Source organism: Taeniopygia guttata, chromosome 2 (assembly GCF_048771995.1).
Source record: "Taeniopygia guttata chromosome 2, bTaeGut7.mat, whole genome shotgun sequence".
Classification (NCBI taxonomy): domain Eukaryota; kingdom Metazoa; phylum Chordata; class Aves; order Passeriformes; family Estrildidae; genus Taeniopygia; species Taeniopygia guttata.
The window spans coordinates 9,550,082-9,577,359 of NC_133026.1; the positions used below are offsets into that span (position 1 = coordinate 9,550,082).

The window sequence follows — 27,278 nt, forward strand, 5'->3', positions numbered from 1 at the left end:
TGCCAAAAGTTAAGTACATTAACATCAATTCAATATATTTATAACTCCAACACATGAATATAGAAAATACTTTTATCCTAAGAAATGCAAGTGAATAGAGATTTGCAGGATTGATGTCCACAACATTGCTTTACAACCCCATTGAAAATAACCTTCCATTTGCTGGATAACTTCTTGAGGTCAGCTAAGGTCTTTTCCCACACTAAAAATAAAGAAATTGTTGCTCCACTGTCCTGAAATATCTACACCAAGATACTCACACAGAGGTAGATAAAGTAAGTTTAAATTTCTATGAGCTCTACCCTCTCATTTGAAAAGTATAACAGAAAAATAAAAATGGAATTTAAAAATTGTGTCAGCTTCATCATCTTCTATTTACTGATTGCAATGTACTGAAGTACAGGGAGTAAATATTTGCAAGACAAACAGCAAACTCACAGGACAAATTACAGAAACAAATTCCAAACACATGGCATTTGAAAGAAAAAACAGTTGATTTTGAAGGGAAGGATCTGAAAAATAAATACATCTTATTATCCAGTCAGTATTTGAGATTTTAAAAGTATCAATCTATGTTTCATGTGGGAATTACTAGAAATTAATTAACTGCCCTTTTAAATAAGACTCCAGACTTGACACAGATCATTTATCACATTTCTATGGCAGTTGTATCTTCTAATAATTGAAAAAATAATTAATCCTTTTGAGATACCTGTGTGATAAGGGAAATAGTGATTTCTATGTTAGATGTTGGAACTCTGTCATACAACCTGTACCTACAACTGATGGGTTGTAGGTAAAAGTACTGGTTGGATCTAAGACTTGAGCATGATACTAGTGCCAGAATGCTCCCTTGCTAAATTATTAGTTCAAAAAATAAATCACAAGTCACATTAGATCACCAGACTGTGTATTTATGCCACACACAATATGATTGCAATTTTACTAGGCTTTGTGTCCATGATTCTACTTGAGCTTTAAATGTGTGGGTACCAGTCCTTCCAGAAAAAAAAATTGCAATCTACACCAGATTCCTGCAGAATGGCCAAGAAGACGGAAATTACATCATCTCATTTTATATATTTAAATTAAAACAGATGAATCACAACTTGAAAACTCTCTTTTTCTCTCCATTGATCATGGAATGAATTTAGGCTGATGTGCACCAATACAGACATCTTTATATGGTCAAATTATTTCTGCTCCAGTGCTTATGGAGGTTTGTTTGTTGGGTTGTTTTGGTTTGTTTTTGGATTTTCTGGGGTTTCTCGTTGGTTAGTTTGGGGTTTTTTTTCTGTATGTGTGTTTGTTGACTTTTTTTAGGAGGCTTTATTGTTTCTATTTTGCTATAAAGACACATGAAGAGGAGAAAGATCTGAAAGATTAAATACTTTTAATTTTGTGTAAGGGGATTTGTGGCTTAGCTTTTAGTTTATGCTTTCCCAAAAATTTATTGCATAACCTCAGAAAATCTGTCTAATCTGTCTGTGAGGTAGGGGCATTAACTCTTCCCTACTCTGTAATGGCTGCAGGTAAATGGATACACCAACGCTTGGGAAATGTTCAGCTATCACTGCATAATTATGCCAATAGAGAGGCAATTCTGTAGCTTCAAGGAGACATTCCTTTATCAATTATTCTAGAAATATTTTTATGAAAGTGTTCAAGTATAGCTGAATAATATTTTTATATATAATCTCTTATATATGAAATATTACATTTTACCTTTATACAAAGGTAAATATATACACTGCAAGAAATTTTTTACTTTTTGTCAAAATTCTGATGAACTTCATTCAGTCCTGTATTTAAATCAGTGTTAGATAAATAAAGGTGCTGGTTTTTTGAATTAAAGCTCAAGGTTAAAATGTGCAATGACTACGTAATTTCTTATTAGTTAATCACAGTACTTATTATTTGCAGATAAGCTCAAAGCACTCATGTCTTTGAGCACTCATGCACTCAGATTTTCTAAAATAAATAATAATTCCATTCAATAATTACCACATATCTTAGTTCTTTTGGTGATCAATTACAAAGATTTAAACAATTGATTTCTTAGGCCAGCAAATATATGAATTTTTGCTTTATATAATTTGTATGATTTTTACTTGCAGCTTCTCCCCTTTGAGCACAATTGCACTGCTGAGCCACAACTCTCTGGCACTAACCCACCACTTTACCTGTTTCTCTTCCCCCTCATGATTTGAAAAGGCCTTTATTAGCCCCTTCTTTGATGTAAAGATTCTGTTTTGGTTTTTTTTTTCACAGAAATCTTTACTTTAAAATTTATAAGAATACCTAAGATGTGGAGATTTCTATAATCACAATAACTACAGAAGAAGTCTACCATGAAAATGAATGCAACTAAAGCACAAAGAAACAGTAACAACAAAAAATTCATTAAATTCCCTAATGTATCTGCCATAATTTTCTCTTCCCCCCATCCTACCCACAAGGGCACACTGGCCTGACAAAAACCTCAGCAGCAGGTAGGACCAGCTCCATCTGAAGTCATCAGAGGCCAGGCCAGGGGGAAGGAGAAAAAGCAGCTCCATGAATTGCTTCAAGCCACAAAACCCAAATCATAGGACAGAGATTCCTACAACAAGAAATACAGCCGCAGCACAAGTGCGATGGCAACTTCCTAATTCCTACTGCCTGTCCAGCAGAAAGTACATTTGGGGCAGGTTTCAAATAAATTCTCTTTCTGTGATAAGTAAAACTTTTCTTGGTCAGATGGAAGCAGCACAACTGAAATCTCCCAAAACCATTCAAACACAGGCGTACACACCAGCAGCAAAGGCAGCAAGTTCTTTGCAGCTCAGAGCTTTAGCAATACCAGCCATGTGCTGTCTTCCCAATCCAACAAAACCCTGAGCCTCAGTTTCTGTAGGAATGTCAACAATGCAGTGGGTTTTTCAGGGGTTTGGGTTTTTTGATATGAGAGGGGTTTGTTCCAGCTGGAGTGGAGAAGGGACAATTCACACATCACTTGAAGCCTCCGCATTTCTAGTCTCTGTAGCTAAGATAAACCAATTCTCATTAAAATAAATGCCTGGCTATTTGTTATTTTCCGTGCTGCATCCAGGTTTGGTAGAAAGGAATCACAAAGACTCACAAAGACTTTGTGAATGGTAAAACTTTCATAAAGCCCTTTCTTAAAGTGTGTGTAGGGAAGACCAAGAAAACCAAACACAAAATCCCACTAGCTAATGCTTAAGTAACAAATGCCACCAAGTGACCATTTCCTGAACAACTCTTTTCAGCTGAACTAAAGTGAAATGTTCTTTACAACTGTAACCAAGACACACCAAACTTCTGATTTGCTACTATTTATTTACTGTCAGAGTCACTATCAGCTGGCTAGATTACAGCCTGCAGTAGATACTGCCTGTATACTGAGAAATAATTCTAAGTTAGCGATGAACTTCAAGTGCTTCAAAAATCACCTGAAGAAGCACTTGCAGTAAATGGTAGACACCATAGGAATTCTGTCAATCACATGATTTAAGCTTACTGGTGGTGTTTCTGTCACTGCTGTATAAGCCTCAAGCTGACAGTTGCTTGAGGAGGGGAAATAGGAAAAGAGTTACCTGCTTTAAATTTTGTGCTGCTTTATTTTACAACTTTCTTCATAACTCTGTGTGTGATGTCTATTTAGTAACTTTGAAGCTCTGTAGTTTTATTCTGATAATACAAGTGGAAGACAGTAGGGCAACTGAAGACTGAAAGTTTGTAAAATATAATCATGTGAATATACAAAATAACACTTTCAGAGTATAAGGAATATTTCAAACCTCTTTATCTTTCATCTCTCTTTGTTTAACATTTGGCCAGAGACCTCTGATGTCAGGCTTGGACCCTGAATCCATACAGGAAGACTGTCAAGAAGCACTAAATTTCTGCAAGATTCAGCCACATTTCACAGCACGTAAGGTATCAAAGCAACCAGAGTAGTGTTATATCTCCTACTCCCCAACAGCAGGAATGAAGTGACAGAGGTAAATATATACTTGAAAGAAAATTATTTTTGAGAAGGGCAAACCCTAAAAGCTGCAGTTCTAAGTAGTGTAAATTACCTCTGTCTTGTGCTTATTTTAATTAGAAAAGGACAAAAAAGTTTAAAAGATCAGATCTTGCTACCGTTATTTAATGTGGGTTTGTAATCTACATATTAAGCACAAAAATAAGGTACCAATATTTTGCTGAAGCTTGCAATTAAAGTGCACAAAGTAGCCATCTCCAATTTCAAATGGTACAAGCATATTAGAGGTAGCTCATCCAGTTACTTTTCCACCTTCTCTTTTCAAATTTTTAAATTTTATGAGTTTTTTTCTGCTTCTTGGAGCAGCAAAAATTCTGGTTTGTCTCTTGTTTAAATGCTATTTCACTAACAAAACAATGAATCAAGATAAAAATACTATGTCCCTCTTGCTTTTCCAAGAAGAGCAGTTGCATTTTATTTGCTGAGGATAGGGAAACATCTCCAGGATCATTTAAAATTCATGGATGATCATTAGTTTTTAAAATAATTTTTCTTTTTCCTTCTTTTTTTGACTTTCAGTTATAGGTAACACATCTGACTCAATGTCTGTTGTTTCAAAATGCTCCTTAGTAAATAGAGGTGTACAGTTTGCTCCTATACGTGCTTCATTTCCAGATTTTCTCCTCTTTATCCCACTCCCCCAGGCTTCAGAGTACCCATCTCCATGGCAACACTCGATAAGGTTGGTGGGTGGTGTTATCACAGCAGGCTTCCCCACAGAAGGTCTCAGCCATATGGATTATTTATGAACTTGCATGACAACACCAGACCCACTGAAACACTTCTTGAGCAAGTTTTTGTTGAAAGCCAGTGACACAAAACAGAGCATCCTCACTGCAGCCAGCACCCAGGAGGAGAGTGGAAGAAAAGCAGCACCAAGCAGCGCATCAGGAGGTTCCTGATCCCTCCACAGAACTGCCTTGTCACTGCCTGGAAGCTCCTCTTGCCCCAGATGAGATTTATGTGCCATAAATCACAAGTAGTGTATATAAGTCAGTCAGAATCTGGGAAGTTGTGCTTCTGACAAGAATAACAACCATGACCAAATGGTTGCTACAACTGGTGCTGTTGCCAGGAGTTGTTGCAGATTTGGTGTCTCTGAGTTAGTCCCTGAATTCAATTAAAGCAGTTTGGCTTTGGCACTATAGTTTCTTCACCTGACACTTTTCCTAAAACTTTAGTATATTTTTTGGCAAATTTTGCATTTATACTGATGCATTGAAATAGCACAGACAATTTCTTGTAAATGATTGCTGCAACAGCAGCCTAGTTCTTTGAAATCAAAGAGTGCATACTTTGCTTTTTGAGCAAAATATACAGGGCAATAAGGGCCTGCTGTATGGAACCCCTTCATCCAATAATTTAAATAAATTTAACAAGTTGCATCTTAGAGTGAAACAAATTTTCTCTAGGAAGGGAAAAAAAAAACCGCTTTAGTTCTCAAATAGGCATGTTTGTAGTTTTTGACATAGTCAATACTCAATGGTTGTGATTTATCTGCCCAGATATTTGTACATTTATAATGTATACATATGAACCTTAACTGGTCACAGTAGGTTTCCTTATGATCAATAAGAAGTAGGAAATGTGAGGCACAATTTAGCAAACCCATTATTAAAATCTGCTTAAAAATATGAATTGTAGCCTAAGCAGAACAAGCACCAGCAAGAATTCACATGGTAGCTCAGCCAGGTTTTTGGAGAGTAGCTCAGATGCAGAGTTTCAGATCAGCCAGTCAAGATGCTACCAGCTTTATCCCACTCTTCCTTCTTCATCACATGCAATCCATCCCTAATTAGGGTAAAATGCTCCAGATTTGACAAGCTGAAGCATTTACAATGCTGAAGGTGATTAATTTTGAGAAAATTTAGTGCACTTATGATAATCAATTGTAGGAGGCAGTAAAAAACAATGTCTGGTCTTCAGACAGAGGGGAAATTTCAAAAATGAGAACTCAGAGAAAAAGGAAACCAAAATCACAGAATATAAGAACCATATTAAAAATACTACCTTGACAGAAGCTTTTTCACTTGTCTTCCATGGATACAAATTCTTAGATGCAGACTGGGAGAGAATTCTGAGATATTTAAGGTATTGCTGAAGAGACTTGGCCAGGTTGACATTATTTTCCACATCATAATTTATTTCATTATCTTCATTCCGTCCCAAAGTCCTGCACAGCAAAAGCAAGGAAAAGAAAGTTACCTGCCTGTCCAATGTACAAAGTGGCTGACTAAAAAGGCACTGCAAGCCACTGTAGTTCAATACATAACAGGAAAGTCACTCAAAAGCTTAGAAACCACAAAAGTATAGAAAATTCAATGTTTCAGCAAAAGCAGTCAAAAAACCTTGCAGTATTAACAATTTATTTCATGAATCTAAGTTAATAAAATAAAAGTAAAGCAAATAAAATGCTATGTCAAGGCAAAGCCATATTCAAAAACAGAGAAAATGCCTGTAAAAAGAAAATGCACATGATTAAATTGCACCCCAAAGAAATACAAGATGGTTCTAAGATTCAAAAAACTTGCTGGGTTATGATGAGATTCAATGCCAATTTGGCCCTCCACCAATGTAAAGAATAGAAGAAAGAGTACTCAATATGCAGAAATAATGGAGCAAGTAAACACCAGTGAAAGGCTTGAAAAGGGAATAATGAGATGGAAGAAGTATCTCCTCTGATCTTCTAATGTTCCTGGGATTCACAGAATAGTGGTGTTTCCTGAGTGGTTTAGACAGATTTTGGTGACATTTGCAAAGAAAAGCTAGAAATGAGATTAAATGATGGCAGGGTGGAGGTGTTTATATGGGATTCAGAGTGCTGTGTGCAATGAATCTGAATTATTGCCAGCTGTCCTCATCTATCTCAACAACACATAAATGGTGATGATAATTTAAATGTCAGCATCGGTAACTATTTCATTCCTTGTGCAAGAAAGCAGAGAGAAAGTTCCCAGCTTTCTTCCTTCCCTGTGAGTGAAGCTGTTTGAGGGAAATCACCTTTCAGAATCACCATTTCAAACTCACATGACCACACACTTCTCCAGTGAAGAAGAATTCCAGGTGGAAGAGCTTTACAGCTCAGTCAATGAATTTGACTTTCAACATCTCTGTGCCACTGTAAATAAAATTTTATTCTACCAACCCACATCTTGGCATAAATGTAGAGGCACAGCCTGAGAGAAAACAATTATATCATTTTCCAAAGCTGGGATTTAATTATATTACTTTAATCAAAAATTAACAGACTTCCTTCCATGCTCACAGTTGTACCAAATGTGTGTCCCTACTAATTTAATACTAATAGATGTAATTAATAATCTAATTTACTGTGGTGGCACTGCAACCAACAGTGCTCACAGGTTTGCTCACTTTGAAACACCAGAAAAATCCTCCACTTCTCCCCAGTGTATAACAGCAGGTTCCCATCAGGGACACAAGCTCCAGGAAAAAGAAGGGTTACTGCACAGAGCCCTATAGCAAACCTGATATAATTTACCATTAGTCTTGCTTAATTCTCATTCTGTTTGCATTTTTTTCTTATTCCAGAGCTCTAAATTCTGCCTTCTGATGGAACATAGACATGTAGGTAACAATATCCACCTTCTTTTCAGCTTAAAGCCAGACCAAAACTATTCTGGAGTTTCAGAAAGACCTGGGCACTGTGCTTGCTGCTAGTAGAGATGAACTAATCCAAACAGGCTCTCTTCATAGGGAGGATCCCAGTTGCCAACACTCACCTTTCATTCATTGATTAATTCCAACACCTATCTTCTGCTTTCCTCACTAATTTTAAAAGGAATGGGAAAAAAAAAAAAAAAAAAAAAAACAAAAAAAACCAAAAAAAACACCCAGACCAAATTCTGCCCCAAGGATATTTCCACTGGAGCTAATGGGAACTGAATGTACAGACATAGGACAGTATTTAGGTTGGCTTTTCAAACCATTATTTATGATATAGTCACTGTCTCACTGTCACTGGTTTTACAAGTAAAATCTGGTATCTAAGAGTTCTCATTTTTCATATGGAGACAATAATTGTACTCATATACACATTCCACATTAGATATAATATTTTATGTTATAAACATTTAAACAATTGAAATGTAAGAGAATACAAAGCTTTATATTTCATTTGATGACAACCTTAATAAGGTACTATGAATACATCTGAAATATTTTTAAAAATTTTTGTAGTTCACCACTGTATCATCTTGTTAACTCAGGAATGCATTAACTGATCAATTATGGTAGCTAAATTAAAATATTTATTTTAAATATGACAAAGTTATACTGGAAAATGGATGAAAGACAAATATATAAAAGCACTTGGTGAGTAGAAGAAATAACTGTCAAATGAGTCCTTTTTTCTACATTTATTTGGAAATATTTTCAGTTTTAATTTGCTCTGAAAGATGACTTTGCATACAATGAACTTAAGAGTATAAGGACAATACCACATGTAATTATTTATCTACAGAAATAATTATGTATTTCCTACAAAATCTAGCATTTTAGAAGATTTTTGTGTAAATATCTATCACTGCACCTCTGCTATTTCTGGAATGTTCCAAATTAATAGAAACCACACATTTTAGAATAATTTTCTCCCTTTTAAATGCTGAAAGTATCTTATTACTGACTTAATGAAGGTTTTATTACAGAAATAATACTATACCCCATTTCATACATTGAAGTTTGCTGGAAACGTTTGTGGTTTTGCCTAATTGCACCAATGAACACAACTGACATTTATTCCCTCTGTGCAGAATGGACTTTTTTCCTTTATCTTGAGCCTTCTTTCAAGAGAGGGTTTTTTTGAAATTTAATAAGGACCCAGGAAATACCACGTACACTCCAGTTAGCCAACAAAGAAAGAACTTTCATCTTGAAATCAAACTCCCAGTTTCAGCTTTTTTTTTTGAGATGAAATCCATGTCTTCTGTTTCATCAGATTTCATATGCACTAATTTAGCTTAAGTCAATTTACCTTTCAAGTGTCTGAGTCTATTTTCTTGCTCTCACCAGCTCTGTGGGGATTAATGACTCATTAGTATGACTTCATATTGTCTTATTACACACGTTAGCCTTAACAAAAGGTCTTCCTGACATAATGTTTCTTTGATAATTAGATACCTAGTCTAAGTTGCTTTTTAAATTATTTAATTATTATCTGATAAGATTTTAGCAAGCACACTGAGCACACTGAACATATAACACACTTCATCAGAATCTACAAGACACCAGATTTCCTACTGTTCTCTGACCTACAAAACACGTTGCAAATGGACAACTAGAAAAATCAATTAATGCTTTAAACTGTTGGCACATAAGATAATGCTTTCAGAAGCACAGCTTGGTGACTGAAAAAAATCTATCCACAATAGGAACTGCTTTATGTGAACACATTTGAAATTCTGATGTTCTTGAAGTATCAACATACAAAATGTTGTAGATTTTTTCTAACACATCGTTATAGTTAAAAATGTAAAACAACTCAAACTTGTTAAAAACAGGAATTCCTAAATGTGAGCATTTGTTTTCAACCTAAACCTTAAATAATTTTTTATGTCTTCTTATATTTTTTATTTTTATATAACTACAAATCTGGAACACTGCAGAATATGGTCTTGATATAATGAAAATCTGGCTTATTTTGTCTTACTCCCATGAATAAAAATTTTAGGTACTCTCTTAAAAAAAAAAATCCCCAGAAGATATTGAAGACCATTTCTGATACCATCTACTGAGAGTAATCCATTCAATACTGACATTTTGTGTATCTAAGCAGTGAAAACATGTTTATGGATTCAACCACATGTTGTTATCACCTTTATGGTAATCTTTAGATCACTATCTTCTTTAGACATTAAGTTTCTACCTTACTGCACTTCTGAAATGGTGCTGTGATTTTCAGAAATGCTTTTGAATCAGCAAACATGGAATACAGGGTCAAAGACTATGAATTGAATTAAATCAAAACAAACTGAGGCAAAACCAGTTGAAGACACTGGGAAGTATTAATCACACAAAATTTCATTTCCAGAATAAACAATCTAGAAAATAAATTGTTTGCAGTATATACAAACCACATACCGCAGTAAATGAAGATCTGAATTCCAACATTCAATATTTTGCCCATCAAGGCTAGAAGCTCAAATTTATGCCATTGTGATGAATGGTTTTTTTTTTTTTTTACCAAAGAGCCCTTTCTTTCAATTTCACTACTTTTGAGAATATATTTCTTAAAATCACATAAGAGAAGGCAATATTTGCATTTTTAATTGTTCCTAAAATTTCCTTCTCGGGTTTGTGTGGTTGGGTTGCACTTAAAATCCTGTAGGACAGAACAGACCAGATAAAGGAGTCTCTTTATATGTGCAACTGTATACAAAGATGATATAATTGCAGGTTCTACAACCATATTGCAGGTTCTACAGAATTACTGATGTGTTTTGCAACCAATTACTTCAAAGTCACCCCTCAATACCTTTTAAGCCATGTCCCAGCATTATTTTCTGTCATGGGAACTTGCAGGAATATCTCCTTCCTGAAAAAAATTGCAACTACCACTAGGAATCTATGGACTTCAAATCAGTTATAGGTATGTTCTGGAAGAACTTGACTTTGAAAATATAATTAGTCACTCCAAATGTTATTCAATGCTTAGTCCAGAATAAAATATCTCCTGTAGTTGAGCTACTATAAGTTTGTCTTTTTAAGCCAGTCATAGGTAGGGATGGCTGAACTGACAGTAGAGAGTGCATAAATTGAATGCAAGGCCTGACACCTCAATTAACAATAGAAAATGTAGTTCCTTAACTTGATGATAAACAGAAGAACAAGGTCCAGGGTTTTAATTCATTCTGGCCCCTGAACCCTGGTGGATGCCTTTATCATACAGATAGTGGCTTTTGTAATTCTTTAAATTCTGCTTCTGCGCCAACCTCTTTCTTATCATTTGCAAACCTTTTCAAAACCCAAGTAAAAACACTGCAGAAGACTTACCTTCCTGTGTCAGATCCTTCAGATGCAAATACATCAGGGCGTCTGCTGTGGATTTTGTGAATGCTTGAGAGTTCCTGACCAATAACATGCTGTGTGTAATCATCTCGCCAGGTAAAACCTGATAAATAATGAAACAAACAAACAAAAACAGAATGAAAAAGATTCACTCTTTAACAACTTGAAAGTTTGGCAAAGATGAGTCCTATATAAACAACATTATAAAAAGAAGAAGTCTCACTCGGTTGGAACCCATGAGTGAACTACAGATTCTTCTCTTCTGTATGAAAATCTGTTAATGGAATTTTGCTAATGAAACTTCCTTGCAATAGAAGGAAGACATTAAATCATGCAAGGACATTTTGAAAGCCTTTGGTCTTAGCAGAATCTTAACTAGTTGCAAACTAGTTTTAATAGATAAAAAAAGGTTATTTTGGACAGCTATGGAAATTATCCCACTAGCTGGTGTCTGTTGAAAGGTTGCTCCATGTCCTCCCCATTCACAGCACAATGCCCCCTCTCTGTTTTTCCCATAAAACATTCAGGTTTCGAACACTGAGGAGCTATTACTGCAAGTTTTAGTGAAACACAGGTGGAGGTCAATTTAAGGTATATTTAAACGTTGCAACGAAGAACTTTTCAACAAGAGGTGAGTGCAACTTACAGCGACTTCTCCTGAAGTAGGTGCACTTCCAGTCTCTAAGTAATTTTACTTGAAATAATGATATAATGCCAAACATAATTGTTACCTGTTTTGTACCATGTTACAAATATTTTACCTCGTTACTTGATTTTTTACATGTTACAGTAACACTTTAGATCATAGAATTTGCCGATGCAATTCTCTGTGAATATCTAATAGCTAAATATCACACAACTGAAGAGAATTTCTGCTGTTATGCCCTGCGCAGCCAAATCTCTACAAATCTACTACAAATCTCTCAATGGCTATTGAGAGAAGTTCCAGATATGGTTATCCTGATAGTATCTTTCTGTAAGAAGCCACCTAAAGAAAAATCCTCTCTAGCACCAGATGCAGACAGTCAGATCTGGTTGTTAGAAGCAGGAAGGGAAGCTGCTAGAATTTGAAAGGAGAATTTCTGGTTCAGTCCCTATTCTATGTACAAATTATAAACTTCATCACCATCTGGAGTCAACATGAGTTTTTTTGGTTGTAGGCAGACCCTTAGGATGAAGAGAAAACATCCTCAGCCTCAGCAGAACTCAGAACTCACTACCACCATCTCACCACCTGGGATGGGTGCTTTATCAATTGGGCTCTTCCAATTTTTCTACTGCATTGAAGCAGAATTATTTACTCACTTACTAAATTCTAGAATTAAAAAGGAAGCCTAAATAGGACATTCTGCCTAAATTTCTTCATTCTGCCCAAGGATGCCATTTAATATTTATCAAATTTTCATCTTAGAGAGGAGACGCTTCTGTAAGTTCAGTATACATTTAGACAGGGCTAGGCAACATTAAACTTATGCTTTTGTCTTGGATTTAGACAAGATTTAGGGGAGAAAATAAAGAAAGGTCCCATTTGGGCAAGATTTAGGTGGGCTGCATCCCAAACTTTTTTTTTCATTAGTGAAAGTAATATTAATAATAAAAAATCTGAACCAATGTAAGCATGCATGAAGGCTTTAACAAACAAAAAACTTTGTAACATTCCACTTGTGATCCTTCTTTCTCCTTTTCTTAAATAAAAATGTTACTCAAGTTTATTGAGGAAACACTTCACCTGAAGCCATATTAGATGTTAATGGCTGCAGTAAATGACTCCAGACACTCGGGAGGGGAAAGAATATCTGTCTCTATCTAATCTGGTTTTATTTCTGATTCATCCTTTTCAAATGCAAATATTACCTTTTCAAAGATGCCATGTAAGAAGATGGATTCAAATAGTTTCAAAAATCTAAATCTAAGGCTGCTCAGTACATATTTTTATGTGAACACACAAAAATGAGTCACCATGCACCTATGATTACTGTGATATAGTGTAATTAAAATTATTTTAAAAACAAAGTTAAGACATATTCCATTCCTATTTATATATATATATATATATATATATGTATGTTCAACTTCTCTGTTGTCTAGCACTACACATTTCTGTTTGTTTTATAATCTCATGAAGGACAAAAATCCAACTTTCCATTTTAGGAGAATGTGCAATATGGAAATGTTCAGCTAGAATACATGTTTAGTAAAATCATTAGCAAAGTGTTAAAACTATGAATTCATGAACCATGAGTCCAAAATTACCAGAGTTTCACTCTCTAAGCCAATACCAACCCTATTAAAGGCTAAAGAATACATAATAAATAACACAAACTTTGAAGAAAAATACATTCAATTATTCTGAAGACCTTTTTTCAAATTAAAGCAAGAAGAGTTCATCCATGGTACCTGCATACAGATAAGAAATTAATCTCTGAATCCTGAGAAATACACTTTTGTGCCTACAAACCCCAATGTTTTCAGTAAAAAGCACATGAAACCATTGTGATGCCTGTTCTCACTAGTCAAGAGAATGGTATGTCTCTTGCTATCTTCGATGTATTTTTTTCTATTACTGCACTATTTTAACATCTTTTCCTAATGCATTTCAAACTAGTAAAGATGGGCTATCATCCTTAGTACTGTAAAAAAATTTAACTACGCACTAAAGAAGAGTAAATAGATGAAAGAAAAACAGGCTACTTGTTATAGAGAAAGAACTGAAGTTAAGAGAATATGCCCTCTCAGCTTTATCTCCAACACTTGTAACTCACTTCAGCGTTAGGACAAGACACAGATGAAAACCACAAATTTTAACTAATTCAAAAATCCCCTTGCCAATAATTTAATATTGCTGTCTCTTATGCAACGATCTCAGGAACTACAGCTTGCCTAAAGTTAACCTCATGCCAATCATTTTCCAGCATTGTTTCAATTTCAAAAAAATATCTCCCACACACTGAGCTGAATAAAACAGCACATTCAAGAGCCACAATGGCACGCTGACAGCTGCAATCAGAATTAAGGCTGAGAAGGAGCACATGACGCCGCGTGGCCATTTCCTGTTCCCTTTGTCTGTGCCGTCACCGCTCGCGCCCATTGGCCGCCCAATTATTGCGATTTGTGTCCGGCGGCTGAGCAGGATCACACAGAGCCCTGTGCGCGCCTTACTTCCATGACACCAGCCTCCGATTATCCGTCCCCCCCGCAGCTGCAAGGCCCAGGCCCTGCTCTCCCAGCCCAAATTCCCACAGAGGGACAATGTCAATGTCTGGCGGACACCAAAATGACGCAAACACGGTGACAACAGCAGCAGACACAAAGCCGCTCTCAGTTGAAGGCCATTGATAGTAGTAAGACCCCCATGAAAAACAACCATCAGTACAGGTTTTCCCCACATTCCCTACACCATTTTCATTGGTGTCAGCCCAATGTTTAATTTTTTTTTTTATTTAGTTGGAACTTCATAACCTAAATGTATGTGAAAAGGGAATATCAGTATAAAGACAGTGAAGACAAGACATTAATACCTTCATCAAACCCAACTGGAAGGTCAAGTCTAATGGAGGTCATCTGGATATAAGATAATCTTTTCTATCATCAGGTATCTCCCCAGGTCTTTTATTTCCACATCACAGTCGTCTATTACTATTATTATTATTAACCCCAACTACAAAAATAATAAAATTGTTTAGGCCCCCTTTATATTCAACACTTAGCAATGGCTGTGTCAATAGAGAGTACTCTTCTAAGAATTATTAGCTGAAATCAAATCAAAAGCAAGCAGTCTAAATAGTGAAGAAAACAGTTTCAGAGATTCCTAGTAGTGATGATGTAGGCTTATGTCTACAAAATTAAAATAAAAATTACTTTCAAATTCAACATACAATGTCACTTAACCTGCTTAATTGCCTTTGATGCTATCGTAGTTACAGAGAATTATTGAAAAATACTCAAAATTCAAGTATTTTCTTGTCCCTGTTGATCTTCTTGTGTGGTTTTGACTCAGTTTTCCATCTTAGAGAAACTTGGTGTCTCTCCAAATATACCTGACTACATCTTTAATACATGTAAATTATAACAGCAGCTTTTGAAAATATTTATCTTCTACTTCTCTGTTTAAACTTTTTCTAGTTCAGACTTAATCATACAAATGGATTTCCCTCCCTCTGAAAGCCTAAGCAAGAAAAACAAAAGCTTTTTAATGGTTTGGAAAAGTTCTGGTGTAAATCAGAAGAGCTCAATATAAGTCCTTTAAAGAAATAACAGTTCTCACTGCCCAGAGATTTGGCTGTGCAAATCTTCCTGCTACTGCTCCCAACCAGCATGGCTGAGGCTGAATGGGGTTCTGCAGGAAAGTCCAGCAGAACCTTTGTCTGACTCCTCCAGTTCTTGTACCAATCAAAATCTAAAATTATTAGTTCTGCATCAATATATTATCAACAAAATCATTTTTACATATCAAATTCATTAAAAATTACAGGAGATTATTCTAAATTTGCAAAACCTCTATACTAAAACTTGATCCTACTCTGTCAGGAAAATGCACTTTATAAAGGCCCAAACCCCTTAGAATTATTCAGAATTAAAGACAGAATATGCGCTGTTTCTGAGTTGTGACATTATTTTTTTCTCCAGTTTTTGGTAATGTTAGGCATTTTGTCCCAATATGGTAGATTAAAAAAAATTTATTTTCTCTGAGCTACCTTCAACTGCTACTTCATTTCAGCCAGGAAACTCTCAGCTGTAGAGCTCAGAGACTTTCATCCCCCATGCCATGTGTTGCAAATTGTTAATGCCTACTTTAGCTGTCAGAACGTCTGCAGAATTGGGAATGATTTGCTTTCTTCCCTATTTTCACAACAGACAGGTCAGGGTAACGTATAGACATGCCTTTCTGCAGGCTGCCTTTCCACATTCTCCAGAGGAGCTGCTCTGTTCTCATTCCAGACCTCCCTTTTCAGAGCTCAAGGACGTATCCAATAACATTCACATATTTCAGCTCTACCTAAAACAAAATTCTAGATTTAAGGCTGAGGTTGCTGTGTACAACAGAATTAAGTCTTTCAATTACTATGCTGTATTTCCTACCTAAGATTGCAACCAAAAAATCCTGGTGTTTTCTCTTAAAATAAAACTTCACCCAAAAGCAATTTTTTAATACATCTTGAAATTACAAGTTAATGGCAAAAATGAAAATAGAGAAGTTAAACCCAGTTCTTATACCACAACATTTTAATTTCCCCATTTCTTTGTATTGGAATATTCATTTTTAGTGAAAATTTCTACTAAGATGTTTTCTACAAAGGTGGAACGAAGTCTGCCAAAACACTTTGTATTACACTTCCAGAAAAACTTACTTTAATGGAATTTTTTTGCTCTGGTCTAACTTTGTGTTTACCTTCTAGATGAAAAGAAAATCTGGTTCAGAATTTATTTGAAGTAATGACTGGGGCTTATAAGCAGCTATCATCACTCTTGTCCAATCCATCTCAGCTGGAGCTGTGGTCATCCTCTCCCAAAAGTCCTCCTGTACTTTCTTTTCGTTTCATTCCCTTTTCCACTGCCAGGTACCAGGTTTACATTGGTAACTTTTTTGCCTTCTTATGGAGTTTCTAATGAGATCTTTCTAATATGGAAGAATTTCATTTGCTGCACTCAGCAGCAATTCACTCACAGGCAAAGAGCTTCTGTTTGAATGAACAGATGAAAGGGCTACCTAAGGATTACAGCTTCAATTTTTCATATATTGTTTTATTATACATAAAAGTGATAATCTCCATAGAATTAAATTACAACCCTGATCTGCTTACAGTCCTGATTTTAATTTACTCTAAGCAACTATCCCAGAAGGTAGAGGGAAGGCTTTTCAGTTTTTGAAATTTTTCTATTATTTGAAAAAGTGAAACGAGTGCTTCATTTGCCAAGATTATAAAATGCTCTCACAGGACTCAGTATGTCATATCTCCATACCTTTATTTCAGCTCTTGCAGAGAGCTACAAATAATTGGGTTTCTTCAAGAGAAAGTTTCTAAGTGTTACATAAGATTTTTCTGGCACTGGATCTGATAGTAATAAAAGCCTAATATGATAACACAAAATATATCTCCACACTTCCACACAGAGCAGGTTGCTTTCCAAGGACTACAACAAAATGGATACATGATTCCCAAATCCTCGAGATGAATCCCATGCTATTCACCATGTCATATAAACCTTCCCACAAACTATGGACCCTCAACTCAAAAACATTCCCAGAAACGCTTTCCAGGAAGGGAGGTTATCTTGCATTGTTATAAACTTATATTAATGTTTAGCTTTAATTTAACTCATGGCCAATCCCATCTTTTACTTGAATATCTTTCTGCCCTGTCTAGGCTGTGATATACTTATTAAAAAACAATCAACTCTAATATATGCTGAGAAAAGGTGCATTTCTTTCTGTCCCTGGACGTTGCAGAGACATTTCCTCTGTGCTGTCAGCCCAAGGAGTTTCATGAACATGAGGAAATATTCACATGCACTCAAAACACTGACACTAAAATAAAGATGAGACTACTTTGCTTGTTTCACCGAGCTTTGAACCCAGATGCAGTAGCTGGCACTCACACCAAGATGCATGTAAGTATTCCAAATTTAACACAAAAAGGTCTGATATTAGTTTCACACTGCAAAACAACTCTTTAATATATTAATCCTCCACAATCTCCTTTTAGAGTAAGAAGTTATCTTTTTTTTTCTATCAAATTACTTTCATTTTTATGTTTCTTTCTTTTTCCTTTTCTATCTTATTATTTCCTTCTAAGACGTCTTACACCACTCTACACTTTAATTTGAACTGAAAGTTTTTCTCAAACTCAGGCTAAGTTTGCATAAATTGGTAGTAATGCTAGACTGTACGATGCTAAGAATGGAGATTTTGTCCAAATAGTAGTTATTAATGCATTTAAAATCAGCAGGTTTTCCTTCTCATTTTATTTTATCCAATTCATTTCATGCTATCAGTAGGATGACAGCCTTATTGTCACAAAAAATATAGTTCCTGGGAAAGGACTTTTGAAGTGTCTTCAGTCTGGGAATTAAAACATCACCTGTAACAAGGTAGAATTGGTTGAAAATGTGCCAACACTTAAATCAGTACAGAAAATTAAGTGGATATACAGGTTACATTTACTCTGGCAAATTCATCTCAGACCTACAGTTCTTCATGTATTTTTAAATGCTTATGAGCAGAACTGTTCTTTCAGCTCCACACAGTGGTTCTCACCCCCATTTTATGTAACTGTTGGACTCTCTTAGATGTTTGTGAAAAATCAATTTTCGGCTGTCAGAGCAGAGCTCTCGGCTGCACGTGCAAAGCCAATACCCAGGGGTGGCACCCCAGGCTGGGCAGCGAGGGCTGCAGCTGCAAGGGCACCTCCACCTTTGGTTCTGGACAAAATTCCCCCTGACCAAAATACAGACCATGCACAGCAGCACAGAGAGCCGGAGCAAAGGCTTCTCCACAACACTCCCAGTCTGTCCCAGCAGGAAATTCAATATTCCTGAAACCCTTGCCCTAGGAAGGAACTTGGGTCTGCTACTCATCACACTCTGTGCTGCATTATGACAGATACAAATTAAAGCAGGTAAAAGGCAATTTGTTTATACTAAAGGACTGGAAGAAACTCTACACACTGTTTGTGCAGGACCATATCTTCCATTTTCCACTTTTAAACCATTTCTCTGAGACTGTAAATTCCTCCTGGGAGAGGTCATATATTGCATGCATTTTCAGAGTCTCTTTCTGCAGCAATAACAATAACAATAATTGTTATTGTTGCTATTATTATTAATAAAAGCCCAGCAGTTGCAGAAGAGAGGGTTCCCTTAGGAACCTTGTAAGGATCTTGGTGGCTGAAAGCTCAGTTTTCCAGGGAACTGAGCTGGCCAAGTCAGTTTTCCTGCAGCAAAGATGAACAATCTGCAGGGCATGCTGTTCCCCAAAATCTGATTAGAGCTCCTCAGGTTTCATTTTGAATTTACCCCGTGTAGAGAAAATACACACACTGAATTTGTGCAACCCTGAAAAGCATTTTCATCTGGAGGAGTATTTGAATTATCTTTTTTATTTTCTTGTGCACATAAAATTTTTGGGTATTGACCCTCCAACCAGCTGCAATGGAGGGTGCAATTACTGTACATTGAATGACAGATAAGTTATTAATTAAAGACTTTTTAGTCTTTTCATCTCAGAGCTCTGATTTACAACTCAATTACAATTAAAAAACTACTGTACCACTTGTAAGCCAAGGTACAGTGTCTGCCCATATATTAAGCTGGTGTCTATGGGTAAAAATTCTATAATTTGACTTATTTTAGCCAACAATGAAAAGGATTTCATAAGGGAATCTGATTGACATTATTTCCAACATGGTCCTCATTTTGCCTCCCTTCTTTCATGTAGTTAATATTTTAGTAAGCTTTAATAAAATTTTTAGACAATTCATATCGTGCTGATTCGTGGATTCCCACTGATGCTTTGTCAGCTGCACACACTATTGTTTCTGTACTGCTTTCTGGGGTTGATTTCTCTGAACACTTAAAATATGTAATGATAAAGCTGTGACTCAGTTTTACCACAGTATACCACAATGCAGCTAAAAAAGGGTTTTTTTAACCTCTAAATTAGTTTTTGAAATAGACTGTCAATGATTAAAATATTTGCACTGGATGCATTGGAGCAAGCTCATCAGATATGAACTTAAAACCCTCACATCTAAGTCTTTATGGGGACAGTTTCTGTTGGTTTCTATTCATAACACCACTTCAAAAAGCTTCATCAGTTTTTTGTTTATAACTCTGAAGAGCAGCAAGGTTTAAATGTAATTTACTGGAAACTCTGGCATTGACAAAATGCCTCTAAAAGAGAAACAGTGACACAACAGTGAAATAAAACATACAGAGGGACATGAAATTCCTATCAGTCCTGGGAGAAATTTTATCTTTGTGAGTTCTATGCTCAGCTAAAATCCAAATATTCTAAAATAAAAGCTCCCCTAATTTCATGCCACTAAGGTCTAACACTAATTACACAGACATGCTCTTCCCAGTGTGTTCACTATGAACTCAGAGAACTTTCTCTGGGCACAAGCCACGGTTTGAGGTGTGGGCTGGACCTGCAGGCTGAGCCCCAGAGTGGAGAGCCCCAGGAGGGGTGACCAGAAGCACTCGTGCCTTCTCTTGGATCTGCCCTTCCACTTGCAGTGCAACACCAGCTGTGTGGCTCATTTCTCTATCTGCATCACAGATAGAACAAAACACAAAACACAGTTTCAGGGGTTCAAGTGGTACTGCATTTCATGAGACCTTCGAATATTATAGAACTGGGCAGGCATAAACAAGTAACAGTGGCAAAACAAGGAGCAACTGCAATGTGGTACGAACTAAGAGGCAGGTACTTGGATTTTTTCCTTAACTTTGGTGTATTTTTACTATTTAAGGACTAGTAACTAATATCAAGGAATTTAATATATTTTCCAAAACACCATTTATTCTAGAAATTTGTTCATCAACAGCTCTGAATGCTGTAAAAAGCAGCAAACGTGCTTTTAAGCAAGACTGAAGTGAAGCAGCAATGGTGTTAGAGCATTACAAAAGCACTGGTGATGTAGCTCTTATGTCTCACTGTTAGTATTGTTACAGAGGATGCCTTCTGATCAGTGGCTCCCAGCTTTAAGAAATAATGATATATTTCTAGATAATCGACTGCTACCTATTACCATACTTTTGATGTGGTGGAACAGTCATGTGCCTTATTTTCCACGTCCTCAGGGTATCCTGGTTAAATGTCACATGCATTTTTCTCCCATGTTAAGAAAACAAAACCTGCATATTAATTCTTTTTAAGGGAGGCACAAAATGCAATAAGAAAGGAACATTGATTATCCTATTCATCTATAAACTACTCCAATAGACATATAAATAATACTGGAAAATGTAATGTAGCTTTAATTAACTGTTATAACAGTCTTGATAGATGAAACCTGCAGCAATCAATCGGATTGCTCTGAGAGCAGTTTAAGCTAATTCACAACAAAAGACAAAGTTAAAAAGCCAGAATATCACACAATTTTTACAAGTATTTTGTTATTTAAATTAAGACCTATGTCACTGACCATGTTTCTTAGTAGAGAAATTATAAGCAACCCTCACTGTAAATGTAACCAAGAGCTGAAGTGTCCAAGAGTTCCATACACTCCTCCATGGCTGTTCCAAATATCAGAATAAAATAACAAAGAACTGCCCTCTTCCGACTCCAAAATGCTTGTGGTTCAGTTGTCCAAATCTGTATTTCAGTAAAGCAATCTACCTACAAAATGTTTGCTATCGTGGCCCCAAAAGGCACAAATCTTAAAAAGGAAAGAGCAATGAGTGAATTTCACACAACATTCACAGTTTCAAACAGAAAAAAATACTTTATCTAGAGAAACAATCAGTTAATTTTTACACTTCAGGACTATTTGCTGTAAGGAGGAAACTAGCATTAACTTCTTTTATTTACTATGGCAAATAAAAGAGAAACACAGGGCATTGCAAATTAGATGATTTATTGCTAATTTCATATTCCTACTCACCATTTATTTCTATGTCTATATATAAAGATAAACTGTATTTATAGTTATTAATTTACATGCATTATATGACATTAAAGAAAATATTTCCTTCTCCCAATTACTTCTCAGCCAAATGCCAAAGGTTCAAACATATGAACTGAATATGTCTGTCTTGACAGCCAGATAAGATGGAGCTTTTGTACTTTACATTAGATTTAGCAGAGAGTCAGGTTTGGTTCATTTTTCTCCTATGCAGTTCTTAATTCTACAACATTTTTAGAAGCCAAATATATCCAATGTTAATCAGAAAGATAATTTTTGATCAACCTGTTTTCTTGAAAGTACATTAGAATTGGTCAAGATTTCCAAGATTACAGCAAAGATATTTTTATTCACATTGATATGTCAGAAAAAATGACAATTAAATCTTTTTCACATCTATTCTCTATTTAGTTTAAAAAATCTGTTTAACTGACTGTGATGTTAATATACTTTGTGGACGTAATGTTTTGGTTTGTGATTTTTTTGAGGTTTTTTTTCTGTGGTCTCCATTACAATGAGGCTAAATAAGATTGTGCAACCATAGCAGATAAGAGCTGTGCAGGTACCACCACTGCAAGGCAGGATGCACTTCCCCAGGTGTCTCTGTTCTAGAGCTCCTCTCCTACACACTCAGATGTCACCTGGGATTGTCCCAGCAGTACCTGGCACAGAGCAGGGCCATTTATTTCCCAAAGCTCTCCTAGGGACTGAGCAGGTTATGCTGTGTGGATAAGCACGCTCCATAAAACCTTTATCTCCATCAGTACAGAAGTTTAGCTGGAAGTGTTGCCCAAAACAGGTCCTGCCCCAGTTTTGGTGTAGCCTTGGATGAATGGTGCAAGGAAGCACTCCTGTATGGGAACTTGTGCAGATATTGTACTGAAAAATCTAAACTAGACCCTTTCCCACTCTCCCCACATTATGGCCTTACACTGATGACAGGAATAGGAAGCAGAAAGTAATTTTTTTATTATTATTCCTGTTATCATTCACATTAATGCCATATCAATAGATCTGGTAGTCCAAATCATGATCATAATGGCTGTAAATCCTGTTTACGTTTAGTGCAAGCTCTTCAAAGAATGAAAGGCATTTTCACAAAATATAAGTCAGGTGCAGGAAAAAAGAGCTTCTAGTCAGGTGTTTAGGATTCAGTTATCCCTAGCTATTAAACAAACCACCCTCATATATATAGCCTGGATATATCCCTTCTCTACTATATGTTGCATCATTTTTTTTTTTTTGGGCAGGAAAAGTTTCCCTGACATAGTATTTACAATCCCACAATTAATTTGTCTTCATTTCATTGTGTCCTTAATAACACTAGGTAGGCAACAGATTTCAAGCCTTTCCAAATGAAATGAAGCAGAAGTGAGCTCACATCCTAATAAATTGTTTATTGAATATTTATTTTTACTTGGATGACACAGCACTTGTGAATCTGCTGGTGGTAAAACCCATGCTTATATGCTACAGCACAACATTTATTGAAGCAGATATTCCTGCCAAATCTATATTGCATTTATAAATCTTCAAAACAAGCTGGTAAATGTCACTACTTCTTAAATGCTTGGCGGAATCAATGACAAGTGATGCTGCCTTTGCCCTTGAAGAATTCATGTGTTTGGATCTGAGTCCAAATCCTAAAAACCTGTTCATAAACACACGCAACATAAATGCACATGCAATGCACAAGAGGCACTGAGGATGGGAAGGAGAAGTTACTCTAAATGCAAAAGTTTAATACAAACAGGAAAATTTGTCTATGTCTTTTTAAGATTTTCATTGTAAGCTCTGTGAAATACACTACTTTAAAGCCCATTACCTTCTTTCCATTCTGTATTGGAATATTTTGCAGTGGTCATCCATACACTACCCAAAAGCAATCAGCTCATTTTGATGTGGCTTTAGTACCTCACTAGACATCTCTTGAAATAAGTGTATATATATACTCAAAATCCAAATATAGACTTTCAATATATAATTCTAAAAAAAAATGTAGAAGCTATCCTGGCATAACATCAGGTAAATGCTATGGGCTGCATACTTGGGCTTCCTATGTATCCTTCATTTTCTGACTGATCATTCTGGCTTTCTTTTTTTTTTTTTTAACTATATCTCCAGCTTCCAAGAGAGACAAAATGCAAAAACTGAGCAACACCGTAAAAAAATGTTCTCTGTCCTCTAACTTCTTGCACGCTGCCAGTGAATTGTGGAACAGTCTGCTCAGTGTCAGTGGGATGCCCATCTCCCAAGAGTGGAGCTGCTCTGTTAGCAGCACAGTCCAGATTTGCTGTCATGCCTGACATGGCACAACCCAAACGCTTTCCCAAGGAAAGCACTGCAGCATCCTCGTTTTCCATCTGGTTTGTAACAGCAATGGTTTAAAAGGGTATGGGGTAGTCTAGTCAGGGCTCTGAATTATACAGCAAATTGTATTCTTCAAGAGCACATCAGCTGGCTTAGGCTAATGACATGTTTCTGTGGCAGAGCTGCAACTATATTGTCTTTTTTGCCCATGGTAGATTTCTCAGAGTTAGGGGAATTTCCCTGAGGAGAAATGCTGTCAGCACAGGGCAAGGAAAGAGACCAGACAAAGACAATCCATGGAGATCCAGCAGAGAAAAGTTGCTCTCCTTCAGAGTTATAATCCACACAGCACCTTATACCCTCCAGCCACACATTCTCCCTCCTTTCATAAGAATATTTTCTTCTGGAGAGAAACTGGATCTGTGATTCTCCTGACTGGACCCACAGCTTTCTTCAGGGCACCTCCCTCACTAGCCAGAACTAGTATCTCTTTTCTTTTTAGCAAAACCTACACTTGCTGAAATTGTTAATTAAACAGAAAATAATTGGCAGAGCTTGTCATAGAAGTGGCACTGCAATGACACACAAGATCTTGGGGCAATATTAATTGATAAAATACAAAGTGAAATGGAAAAAAAGATTGTCTCAAATCAAGACTTTCTGTTTATTGGTAGAAGCTGGAAAACTGGCTTTGAGATGGGAGTAGTTCAATAGGAAACAAAAACCTCACAGCCTAGATGGTGATGATGAGCAAAAATGACTTCTCAAGCATGCTTCCAGGAAAATAAAGGACAAAAAATATTATGAGATACTTTGCTACTTTTCATTTCCAAGTTAAACAAAGCACATTTCCCCTGAAGATCCCACTCCCTGCCAAAAAAAAAAGGATAAATAATATGTTAGCAATTTTACCCTATTCAGTAACATCCCTGGGGATGGTATGTTGTAGTAGGTATGAAAAGGTTTCTTGGGCTACATGAGACTTTAGAAAATGTGATTATTACATTAATGCATTGTTTTACTCTAAATAATACATTGCTTTTACAATTTCAACTTGCATTTGATGTCTGCACACAGTGATCTGTGAAGCTTATAAAAAATGCTTAAGCACACACCACTTCTTTTTCTCTAATTCCTGTATGCTTTGTTTAATAGTAGTCTTAATGCAACAACAGCAGGATATTTTGGATCTTAACAGGAGAGATGGATTACATGGCAGCCACTAAATACTGGCAAAAGCATCACACATTGTACAAAGTTTTCAAATGTGTAATGCAAAGAGTCTTTCATTTCATCCACCAACCCTGAAGATATCTCAACTGATAAAAAGAAGTATTCCAGCTGCCTCTTTGAAAATTACTGAAAGCCAGGTGTCAAGATGCTGGAAAGCTGCTCTTTCATCAGCTCTCTTGGGCTATGTGACAGTGAAGTGAGAACCTGTCGGAAGAAGGAAATGATTCTCTGTAGGTTCTTCCCAGTCTGTGGCGTTGACTCCATACAACTGTGACTGATAGCCTTGATTTGGAATAATTTGGGAAAATATTTAAGGTTTCCTAAGTACAGTGAATTAAAGGGTTAGAATAAAATGGGAGGGAAGAAACACAACCTGTTCAGGGGGTGGATTGCAATGAAATCTAAATCTGATACGATTTCTTATTACATAAGAATGTGTTTACTCGTCTCAGCTTCTTCACAGTGCTTCCTGTATGCCCCCAAAAAATGTTTAGGGTTGTATGACAGCAATGAAGTGTGACAGGCTCCTAATCTGCAAAACAACTGAAAAATGATATTTTTTACAGAGACAATCCCACATTTGCCTGCTCCCTGATTTAAAGTTTCCATCTGGGCAGCTGGCAGCCATTCCCTACAGCTCAGGCTACCTCAAAACACAGCACAGAGGCTTTGGGCAAACTCTAAGTTAGATAATAAGGGAAGATTTTTCTCCCTAAAATCACTTCCATTTTCAGATATTTTAATCAAATGAACAGCAGTTTCATGTCCATTATTCCAAAAGAGAAATGTAGAAAACCACTTGAAAGCTGAAATTATCATCAGAAGTTTGTTGTGTCCTAAATCTCTAGACACAATTTGAAATAGACAGGTTTTGTCTGTTCATTTCTCTCTATCCTTTCTTCATCTAGATACAGATTTTATTAGGAGAGTTGGAAAAATGAAACCAAGAAATATGTGTAATGAAGAGAAAAAAGCCCTTATTTCTATAAACATTATTTCATTAGTGGCATTCTCTTAACAGCACTGTTCTCTGCAGTACACACCAAAAAAAAGGAAATGCAGTTGCTTTTTCCTCTTTCTACTTCTGCTACCATGTTGTTAATTCCAACTGCAAAGCCACTGATCCTTGAAATTATTTTCACATGCCTGGAAAACACATGTGGCTTTTCCTTACCTTTATGTTTTTAGAATTGCTCCTTCAAAATTTAGTATGTCCTCTAGAAAACACTGATTCACACAGCTGAATTAAGGAATATCAAAAAACCTTGGCCTTTATTTTAGCCTTAGAGACCTAAAACCCCTAATGATGGAATTCTGAGTTCAGCTTGCATTATTCCTCACTAGAAGCACAAAACTAGATTCAGCACATGTAACACTGCAGCTTAGGCACAGCAAGATACACCCTGAACTTGCAAATCCCTTCTTATTTGTACAAGCCAGGCTATGAAAACAGACACCTCTAATGAATTCACTGAGAAGTCCTCAGTAGAAGTAGCAACAGCAGACTTAGAGCTATAATATTTAAAGCAACTGCAGAATTGTGCTTTCATCAGGGAAGGAACAAAAGCTTTGTTAGTTTTGAAGCTTACATTTATATTCAGCATAATAATTCAAAGTATCATTGCCTGCCACTATTAGGACACAGAGGTCAAATATGGCAAGAAAAAAAAAGATTACATTCACAAGCTATACAAAAGAGAAAATAGGCTCAAATTGTATGAAGTGCAGTGACATTATTTAAATGTCTTTGTTAATCAGGGTCCTGACATAAGAGATGGTGCTGAGAAGAATTTGCTCTTCAGCCTCTTCTCAGCATGGGTCAAATCTGCTTAATATTCCAAACGCTGAGTCTAGCTGAACTGCGTTACCCCTTTATGATCTCTCATCTATTTTTTTTTCTCCTTTGAATTCAAGATGCACTGGTATTTTCAGTTTTCATCACTGCTAAAGGGCAGGCAAGTTATAGTATAAACAGTGAAGTTCCTTTCATGCCTTGTTTATAATGATTTATACATTATATCACTGTTAGACCCGCAGAA

General features: G+C 36.2%; 1 protein-coding gene across 2 annotated transcripts in view; it reads right to left on the reverse strand.

Moving 5' to 3' along the window:
• The window catches only part of PTPRN2 (protein tyrosine phosphatase receptor type N2), a 667,249-nt gene that overhangs the window by 401,337 nt on the left and 238,634 nt on the right, over positions 1-27,278 (reverse strand). For both annotated transcript variants that reach the window (XM_032747124.3, XM_072925319.1), the window contains 2 exons: positions 11,057-11,174; positions 6,059-6,221 (listed from right to left, as the gene is read on the reverse strand). In XM_032747124.3, the coding sequence (XP_032603015.3) occupies positions 6,059-6,221; positions 11,057-11,174 (281 nt within the window). The remainder of the gene's footprint in view (positions 1-6,058; positions 6,222-11,056; positions 11,175-27,278) is intronic.